At 39.6% G+C, this 10,801-nt stretch overlaps 1 protein-coding gene across 1 annotated transcript in view; it reads right to left on the bottom strand.

The window, feature by feature from the left end:
- CCDC90B (coiled-coil domain containing 90B) overlaps positions 1-7,832 on the bottom strand; it is a 19,988-nt gene extending 12,156 nt beyond the window's left edge. Inside the window, 2 exon segments of the mRNA XM_008066739.2 lie at positions 981-1,100; positions 7,373-7,832. Coding sequence (XP_008064930.1) covers positions 981-1,100; positions 7,373-7,472 — 220 coding nt within the window. The 5' untranslated portion in view covers positions 7,473-7,832.
- Positions 7,833-10,801: the final 2,969 nt, after the last annotated feature.

Raw genomic sequence — 10,801 nt, 5'->3', positions numbered from 1 at the left:
CTCACCTCAGCCTTCCAAAGGCGCGGGATTACAGGCTGAGCCACCGAGCCCGGCTAAAAAGTGTACATTCTTATCAGCATAGATAGCAAGGATAACTCAACATTCAAATTGTTATACTCTTTTTAAAAAATGGTTACAATTAAAAATCTAACAGATAATGCTAAATTAATCTCTTAAAGCACTGCAATTTTAACTCCCATTCTATCTCCCCACATCTATATCAACATTGAATACTACAAGCTTTTTTGAGTAAAATTGGCATAAAATGGTATGCCAACAATTTGCATTGTTATTTTAATTTGTAGTTAAATGTGCATTTCCTTGGTTGGTAGTGAGGTTAAGCACTGCAATATATTTTTTAGCTATATTTTTCTCTGTGCTGCTTGTTTATATCTTTTGCCTTGTTTTAAAAAATAAAACTGCTTATCTTTCTTTTACATTTAGCTTTTCATCTATCTGAAGTTTGGTTTTCAGTAAGGGAATTTATGTTTTTCCAATGGCTGGCCATTTATTATAGCTCATTAAATAGTCCTTCCTTTCCCTGATTTGTAATGCCTTCATCACATGCTAAATTTACATGTCTATGTCTCTGAATACCATTATGTTCTATTAATCAACTGATACCAGGCATTTTTTTGTGCTTATTCTTTAATTCTTTTAATTATCCTTAAACATTCGCACTTCCACATGGATTTTAGAATCAGCTTAGAAACTCTGGTTTGTTTCTTTTCTACTTAATTGGAATCATTCTGCACATATAATTTCATATAATGCTCTTTTCAGCTAACATTGAGTATTCCTCATGTCAGTAAATATTTTTCAAGCAACACCATGTTTAATGACTGTAAAATAACTAATTGTATGGATGATGCTTCTATTTAAATACTCGATTGTTCATAATAGTGATACTGTCTTGACTAGGCAATGTATTATATGGGTGCTATTAATTTCCTTCTTTTAAGAGGTAATATGTTTCTCACCATGAGTTTCCAAGTCCTGAACCAATGCATGGGTATCAAAAGTTAATTTCCTTTGTTCTAAAGGAGTTATGTCCACTGGCCTCCTATCATATCCCTTCTTGGCAGTGGTGGTGAAGAAGTCTGAAAAGAGAAGATAATGTCTTTTTTTTTTTTTCTCTTATAGTAACTGATTGAAGTATCACATTAGCTTACAAAGCATTTTCCCCATCCATTTATAATATCGTTCCAACTCTTCTGGATTAGTTTTGTAATCTTACACAAGTCAACTGGCTCCTCTGAGACTCTGTCTTATCTAAACAGTCTCTGATATTATTCTGTACATAGCAAACATTCAGTAAATGTTTCTGTACTTTCTTTTACTATTCAGAAATGTTTTGCTAAATGCTGGTCTAAAATAGTTAATGTAACATACATCAAATGCTTTGGCTATCAATGCCTCAATTCTAATCACTGAAGAACAGAAACAGCTCAACTCTTCTTAGTAGTAAAGTAGATTTCCATACTCCCACTCACTAATATATCTGCAGTTTATTACCTGCTTAGTTCTTGGCTCTAATCTGATCTGAAATTATCTTGTTTGCTGCTTGTGTCTCTGAACAAGAATAAGCTCCATGATGTCTTGACTGTGTTTTTCATTCCTTTAGCACCTAGAATAGTGCTTCGGCACGTAGTTGGGTCACACTGCTTTAAGGTTGGATCAATCAGTGAATTTGATTTTAAATTCTTGCGTATTTACTAGTATCAACATAAAAGCCCTAGGAAAAATTTCTTTTTGTAATAACTCTTTTGTCCTGTTTCAATAAATTTCCAAGTTTTAAACTAGACACAGTACACTCCTTTTCTATATTGCTGATGAATTTTATATTTGCTGTGAAGAACTCTGTCACATACAACTTCTTTATTAGTATTTATTAAGTAAAATAACTGCTAATTAGTATAACTACTAATTAAACACAAGGTACTCTACCAGATATTTTATGTACTACAAAGGCAAAATGACATTAATCACATTTTTATATTTAAAAAAAAAAGCCCAAGCCTAGGAACAGTAAAGGGATTTTGCCTAAAGTCACAGAGCCAATGACAGAATCAGGATTCACACTTAGGATCTTCTGACTCCAAATCTCATGTTCTTTCCATCATCCCATGCTCTCTCTTATTTACCCTAAGCCACTTAAAATATCTCGTTATGTAAAATGCATAGCTGTAACTTTAGGCATTACTTTCCTGCTAGTATTGCATGTGACAAATGGGATTCCCTCCTATATATCTTTCTAGCCAACAACGACTTATTGAGTGGCAGAACCTGTGCCAGGCACAGGGGATAAATGCAAAACCAAACATGTTCTCAACTTTATAGACTAGCCGGCAGGAAACAGATGCTATTAAAAAAAATAATAATCCAGGCATCAACTCTAAATTCAAATGATAAAAGAGATAAAGTACTCCAAATAATTCTGTTTAACCAAAGACACAAGAGGTAGCTGCTGTAAAGGTGGAACAATTTTTTAAAAATACATATATATTAGCAGTGGTCAGCAATCCTTCTGACTTGAATGCCATCTAGAAGGGTTAAGAAATACGCCTTTGTATGTCAATGTCAGAGGTAAGGTAGGAGAGAAAAAGGAAAAAGATTTCAATAGTAGTTTCAGAACAATTGTATTAGGAGTAATGATTTGGCACTCTTAGTTACCTCTCTGATTAGAAGTTATAGAAAAAGAAATAAGGTTTATGTAAGGTTTTACTGTTTACCCACCTATTCCTCAGTTGTTAAAATTCTCATTTTATAGATGAGGAAAATGGAGGCTTAGAGTTAAGTTCAAATACTCCTCAACTTATGAGAGGGTTATGTCCTGATAAGCCCATTGGAAATTGAAAATATTGTTAAGTGAAAAATGCATTTAAATGGCTACGCACAGTGGCTCATGCTAGTAATCCCAGCACTTGGGAGGCCAAAGTGAGAGGTTCACTTGAGCCCAGGAGTTCGAGACTAGCCTGGGCAACATAGCAAAACCTCTTCTCTACAGAAAATCACAAAAAGTAGCTAGGCATGGTGGTGCGTGCCTATAGTCCTAGCTACTTCAGAGGCTGAAGCGGGAGGACTGTCTGAGCCCAGGAGATGGAGGCTATGGTGAGCCATGATTGTGCCTTTGCACTCTAGCCTGGCTGACAATAGATGACTCAAAAAAAGCAAATGCATTTAATACATCTAACTTACTGAACTTCAGTTTAACCTATGCTATCTTTAGTCCTCAGAACACAGTCTACAGTTGGGCAAAATCACCTAACAAAGCCTGTTTTATAATAAAGCGTTGAATATCTCATGCACACACCAGATAGGCATTTTAGATAGGCCAGATAGGCACACACCAGATGCAAAGACCCAAAACCCAATATCCCCAAAATGCTGGAAACCTGTAGAGCAGTGGTCCCTGACCACTTTTTGGCATCAGGGACTAGTTTCGTGGAAGACAGTTTTTCCACAGAATGTGGAGGAGGGGGCATCCTCAGGCTCCTATGAGAAGCTAATGCTACCACTGATCTGACTGAAGGTGGAGCTTCACTTACATGCCACTCACCTCCTGCTGGCATGGTTCCTAAAGGCCACGGACCAGTACTGGTTCGCTGCCCAGGGGTTGGCGACCCCTTCTGTAGAGTATTGGTTGTTTGTGACCCGGGACTGGAAGCTGTGGTTTGCTGCTGCTGCCCAGCATTACAAGAGTATTATACTGCCTATCACTAGCCTGGGAAAGATCAAAATTCAAAATCTCAAGCACAGTGTCTACCGAATACATAACTGTTTTTGTACCATCAAAAAGTTTTAAGTCAAACCAACCTAAGTTGGGAACTGTCTGTACTTTGAGATCTTATGGTCTTACAGCTAGGCAGATTAGTACAGTTCCTCTGACTTCAGTCAACAAACATTTTGAACACAAAGAGCAGCTTCCTACTAAATCTGGGACAGAGACCAAATACCCTAACCTTGTCAACAAATCTTTATAGTGTGCAGCTCTAGTCTCATGTCCTACTATGCTCTCTGGCCCTCTGCTTTCAAGGCTCCTTGATTTTAATTCTACAAACATGCCATTTGCCTTTGCCCAGCCCCAGTTAAGAAAGCTCTCCTTTTCTCTGTCTGCTCATATTGATCCTTCAGAGTTCTATCTGAATGTTTCTTCTGGAATGCCTGTTCAAATTCCTTTACCAAATTTCTTTAGGTTATGTCTCTCTTGTTAAATAGTCTTTCAGAGTACTATATAGCATTCTTTTGCAAAGAAAGAAAGCACAATTAACACATTTTGTGACTGTTAACCATTTAACTTCCCCAAAAGACCAGAGCTCAGCCAACAATAGTACACAGACTACCACCGCTTTTTTTTCTAAATTGTTTTATTAAAATAAAACTAAACAGCTTTAGTGGAACACAGCTCATTCATTTATGGATTAATCAATAGCTACTTTCCTACCACAGTGGCAAAATGAATAATTTTGATTGACCATCTGGCCCATGAAGCCTAAAATATTTACTATCAGGTTCTTCACAGAAAGTTTGTTAACCCCTACACTAGACTATAAAGTCCTTAAGAGCAGAACCACATCTGTTTTTTGTTTTTTTAGTTGGAGTCTCAATCTGTCACCCAAGCTGGAGTGCAGTAGCACACTCACGGCCAACCCAGCGTCGACCTGCTGGGTGCCAGCGATCCTTCCACCTCAGCCTTCCAAGTTGCAAGAACTACAGGTGCACGCTACCATGCCCAGCTAATTTTTTATTTATTATAGAGACGAGGTCTCACCAAATTGCCTGGGCTGGTCTCGAACCTGCAGACTCAGGCAATCCACTCGCCTCCCAAAGTGCTGGGATTACAGGCTGAGCCACCGAGCCCGGCCCACATCTGTTCTTGCTCACCACTTGGTCCTCATAGCCTAACATTTCCCAATGCTTCATAGAAATCTGTTGAATGAAAGGCACTGTGCTCAGCATTATGTGTACAATGAAAATACATTGTTTGGTGTCAAGATATATCCATAAGGGAATAGAGGAGACAGCTGGCACTCCTTGAGAATAAATGATCAAGAACGATTATTTGGATGATGATAGACCGACAGTCAACTTTAAAGAGGTTATTGAGACAAGATGAACGAAATGAGCCAAATTCACCAAGGCACAGGCTGCCTTTATTACTCTATTTACTATAAGGCTGATGAGAGCTAGGAATACAGAAGTATATATACAACATTTATTCCTTGTATGTGCTCAAATATTCATGCAATATTTTGCTTAGTCTTCCCAGCCCTGTGAGGTAGCTGCTGACGCCCTCCCTAGCAGGACTTTGGATTTCACTCCTCTTTGGAGGCAATAAGTAACTGGAAAATGCACCAGACACAGTGAGGTGTCATGATCCCTGTTCTGACCATGTAATGGGCAGTTTGACACATGAGCACTCCTTATTAATAAGTCTTTGAAGGCATATTAATAGGTAGAGGAAACAAAGTGCCCAGAATCAGTGTTTTCTAGCTCAAGGTGGAATAATGGGTTGTTCCTAACTTGTAAGTTCCCATAACATAAAATCTGTACAAAATCTCAAACCTTCCCTTTCATTGTTACTTCTTTTGATTCTTTCATACCAATCTTGTTATTTTTTTCTTTCTTAAAAGTAAGTTTAAAGGCTCAACCAGCTTAATAAAGCTATTAAGTCACACGTTGTGGACTGGAATTCTGGCCCATCTTACACCAAGCTCCTCTTAGCTGGCAGATTTTACTTTTGAAAAAACATGTAAAATGGTGTCCCATTACATCTAAGCTGCAAGTTTTACAATAATTTACTGCTAACTTACATGATGGTCTATTAACATTGCATCAGAGTTACCAGGAATAATACATTACATAATGATCTAACACAGAGATCCCTGGCCTCTACCGGTGGAAACAGATTCAGTAATAGTTCTGGGATATGGCCTGAGAATCTCTATTTTAAAAAGCAACTCCAGTGTTTCTGATGTCCTGCTAAGTTGGAAAGTGGTAATGAACTAGGAATCCAGCACCACTGGGCATAAAAAAAATGTAGATAATTACACCACCTTCCTATGCCTCTGCTTATTTACTTCTAAAAAGGGTATTCGACTAGATAACTAAGGTCCTTCCATCAGTCCGAGGTCAAAGTTTCCAAATTCCTTGACTAGTCACATAATTAGGCAAGTTTAAACTAATTATACACAGTAAACATTCAATATCCATTTAGTGAGGAGGGACAATCATATTAGCTGTAAAAGGAGACTTAAAGTTTCTCCAAGACACTTAGAATTAAGTGGGATAACTCAATTATGTTAGGATATTAACCTTTACTTATGGTGATGTGTTTTCAAAGTTCATTCTGTAAAAATGTTTAATTTTGTTTTCATTTGAATATGTAAACAAAGCATATCTGTAAAAGACAACAAAGATGAGAATTGGATGATTTCCTAGAATTAACAAATACTGCCTCCTTTTTGTAAAGCCCATCATAATGTATATGTATGCTAAACACCCAAATATATAACCACAGACCTTGTGAACAACGCTGGCAGTTAAACAGCAATCTTACAGATGGAGGACCAACAGCTGCAGTCAAAACTGGTGTAAATACAATGAAACAATGAGCAAAATAGCACAATACAGTGTGTAGGTGGAAGATGTATTTGGGTACTAAACTCAGTTTACCTGATACTGAAGACTCAAGAAGGTGAAGAGAGAATGCTACAGTTGATATAAGGTGTCACTTGCCGTAAAGAATTTAATAGTTGGGAAAAAGACCCCCCAAAAAACCTAACCCTGGAAACGTTTCCCAGAATAAGCTCAGATGTTCTTCGGGACACACAGAGGTGCCAACTGGCTCAAAACTTGTAGGTTTCAGCATTAAATTTTTTTTTCAGTGGCTACTATATGATTGCAAAATACTGAGAATTACGGCGAGAATAAAGCAGACCTGAAATGTATGACCCTGTCTACCAAAAACGCGGGCTCGAGGTCAGCACCAGCATAACACGGCCTAAATCTGAACGGGACACAAAGAAATCAGGACACCCCCGATCACAGATTGTTTGCTCCTGACAAGTCCAAGAGATTACTGCACTTATGTCATAGGAAAAAGGAAAATAAAGATTCAAAAAAGCCAGGCGAGAAGCCTAGGCATTCGAGGTTCGCTCTCATCAGAGAAAGGCGGACCTTTCCCCAATCCCCGACCCTTGGGTGAGCTGGGCAAGTCACGGCAGCCGGCAGCGGTGTCGCCGTGACAGACGTGGGCCGGGATGGAGGGCGTGGCACACTCGTCTCGCGTTCGCCCGAGCACACACGACCCACGGGAGTCGTCTCCCTAGAGCACTCGGGCATCAGTAACACGATGCCTTCCTTGCCTCACCTCTGCGCAGGGCCGGCGAGAAATGCCCGCGGGGGCTTGAAACCCAGGAGTTCCCACTGCCTCGGAAGCCAAACAGCCGCCATACCCAGCGGCGACTCATGTCCTGTTTTCCGGTAGGCGGGACGAAGCGGACGACGGGCTAACTCTCGCTCAGGCTTTCGGGCAAGGTAGTTCTGGTGCCTCAAGAATGCTGGGAAATGTAGTTTCCGGTCTGTTACACGACGACCTCCACGGCGCAGGCTCCACCCGCGGTCCCGCGAGGCTGGGCCTCTTCGCAGATGGACCCACGGTTCACTAGCATAGTTCAGAGCTGCGCCACTTCTCCCACCGCCCCTTCCCGACCTGGGAATGCCTCTACCGCCCTAAGAAAGCGGGATCTTGTCGGAAAACCTTCCGGTGCCTGTTTTCTGGCAGTGAGGTGCAGTCCGACGGCACGCTCCGCTCCAATATCCAGTGACCATTATGCGCTTCGGTCCTTGGGAGACAGGGTCCTATTCTGCCGCACAGCAATCTGGGACTTGAAGTTCTTGGCCGCTGAGCATTCTGGTCGAGTGCCGAGGCCGACGAAACCTTCTGGGAAATGTAGTCCAGCGAGCAGCTCATTCACGCTGCTTCGTGTCCTGATGTTTTACCCTCTGGTGCACGGGAGAACCAACTATTTTAGTAGGTTTATTCCCTCTTCAGGGAAGCTGAATTCCTCAGTTTCTGGGGTGGGTCTAATTTTCATTATTAATCCCTTTCAGGTCTCAGTTACTCCAGACTTTGCTCCACATGGTAAAATGCTGAAAGTAATAGTGCACGTGATTGTGGTCTTCAAATGAGAATCCTAAAATTGTGCACAGTTGTTAGGTTTTAGTGGCAATTATTCACATAGGGATTTAAACAGCTACTGCTAGGTTTCCTATCTATATGTATTCAAAGCTTTGTAAGAGTCAACTACATAACAAACACAATTCTAAGCACTGAAGCACATTTAAAGGACAAAACTTGATCCCTGCCAGCAAGGGCTTTAACTGACTGCTTATGGTCAGGAAATATAAATTTGCTGTTAAAAAAAAAAAATTAAAGTTTACTCTTGGCAGTTAAAAAAAACAAAGCATGAGGATATACCATTTTTACCTATCAAAGATTTTTTTTAAATGATAATTCTCGATGCTAACGAATATGCAATTAGGAAGGTATGTCACACTCCTGGCAGAAGTGTAATTAGTACAACATATTTGGAAAGCAAATAATATATATGAAACCCTAAACAGTGAATAGCCAGAATTTCAATTTTAAGAAGCCATAATAAGAAAATAATCACATCTATAGTTAAGATTTTTTTTAAAGATGACTATTGCAATGTTATTTACAGTAGTGAAAAACTGGAAATAATCTATATAAAAGTGACTCTGTAATTTTCAGAAATGGCTCAGCTGGAATATTGTGCAAGCATTTAGTACTTTTAAAAAATCTTAGAGACAGGAAAATTCATATATATATATATATATTCATGCCACTTAACAGAATTATAATAATATATATATGATTTTATATATATATGATATTATTATATATATGATATATATATATATATGGTTATAATTCTGTTAAGTGGCATGAACCATTTTCTGGAGGAACACAAGCTAGTGGAAGATACAGACCAGTAAGTGGTACCACAATATTTTACATAGCGTAAATTAAGTAATGATTATGAGAAATGTGGACCTCTTTATATATTAATACATGTTAGTTATTATTTATATTACTTCAAAATTCTCTCCTCAGCACACGTACACAGTGTTGATTATTCACCTGACCAGAGCTGGGCCAATCACGTTCTCTTTTGTAGAGTTGGCAGGGATTCTTAATCATCTTCTAAGGCTGGCTGGAATATAGCAAGTGAGCTCAGGAGCTAGCGGGGTGTATGCAGTCATAATTTAGCAAATGAGCCAGAGAGGTATGGGGGAGAGAAGAGATAGCAGATGAAGTGAGCGTCCAGATGGCATTCAGCTAATAGATACAGCTTCTGTCTGGGACCTCCCTGATGCTCCTGTGTATTTTCAGTTTCTCCATCATTGCTGGTATTATTTGTATGCTGAAAGTCTTACATTTCAAAATTAATTAATTAATTATTTTAGTGGTGGTTTCACCCTGTTGCCCAGGCTGGAGTGCAGTGTGCCATCATAGCTCCCTGCAGCCTCCCACTCTTGGGCTTAGGTGATCTTCCTACCTCACCCTCCCAAGTAGCTGGGATTACAGGTGCGTGCCACCATGCCTGGCTGATTTTTTATTTTTAAATTTTTTGTAGAGACAGGATCTCGCTATGTTACCTAGGCTGGTCTAGAATTCCTGGCCTCAAGTGATCCTCCCACCTGGGCCTCCAGAGTTGCTGAGATTATAGGCATGAGCCACCTTGTCTGGCACTGAAGTTCTTAATTAAAAATTAAATTAAAAATATTTTCCACACATTTATTAATATTTTCTCACACATTTGTTGAGAGGAATAAAAGAGATAATGCATATAAAATACTTAATACAGGACCTGGCACATATAAGCACCCCATAAAAACGATAATAATGCCCGTTTACTAAATGTTGGGAGACAGTTCTCCATGAGTTTCTCATGTTTCTATATGCCTTGCAAACAGAGATCTTCTCTGCATTTTGTTATGGATTCTTTTAAATTTTTCTTTTTAAAGTGAGGGTCTCACTCTGCTGCCCAAGCTGGAGTGGAGTGGCATGATCACGGCTTATCACATCCTTGACCTCCTGGGCTCAGGTGATCCTTCTGCCTCAGCCTCCCAAGTAGCTGGGTCTACAAGCATGTGCCCCCATGCTCAGATAACTTTTTTGATTTTTTTTTTTTTGTACAGATGAGGTCTTGCTATGTTGCCTAGGCTGGTCTTGAACTTCTGGGCTCAAGCAATCCTGTCTTGGCCTCCCAAAGTGCTTAGATTACAGGTGTGACCCACCATGCCTGGCCTTAATTTAGTTTGTGTAATGAGCAACCTTAGTAAATATAGTGTCCCCTGGAGCAAAAGTCCTTACGCCTACTGCCTATTATAAAATATTTGGACTCCCCTAGCTCAGGGTTCCCTTCTGTAATGTAGTCCACTGTACATCCTCAGACTTCTGCCTGGCTTCATCTGCATCACCCCATGGGGTTTGGGACAAAGAAGAACTGACAAAACTATGCTGATACTCATGCTGTTTGCTGCAGCATCAGTAATTGCATACTTTGTTTCTAGTCAAGAAGTCTCGTCTTTCACCAGCATCCATGCAACCATGGCAGGCTAACTTGATAGCTTGCAAATTGGGTAAGATCTCAGACCCTTCACAGTTTTTGACAATCATCACTCTTCTCTGAACTTTTAAATACTGTTCATTCTTTCACTTTCATTCATAGAAGTTTCTAAGTGTCAACTAAGTTTAGGGTTAGGGATA

Source organism: Carlito syrichta, unplaced genomic scaffold (assembly GCF_000164805.1).
Source record: "Carlito syrichta isolate Samal-C Ts95f unplaced genomic scaffold, Tarsius_syrichta-2.0.1 Scaffold309093, whole genome shotgun sequence".
Taxonomy (NCBI): domain Eukaryota; kingdom Metazoa; phylum Chordata; class Mammalia; order Primates; family Tarsiidae; genus Carlito; species Carlito syrichta.
The sequence above is the reverse complement of the archived record's forward strand: the minus strand, read 5'-3'. Positions and strand labels throughout refer to the sequence as shown.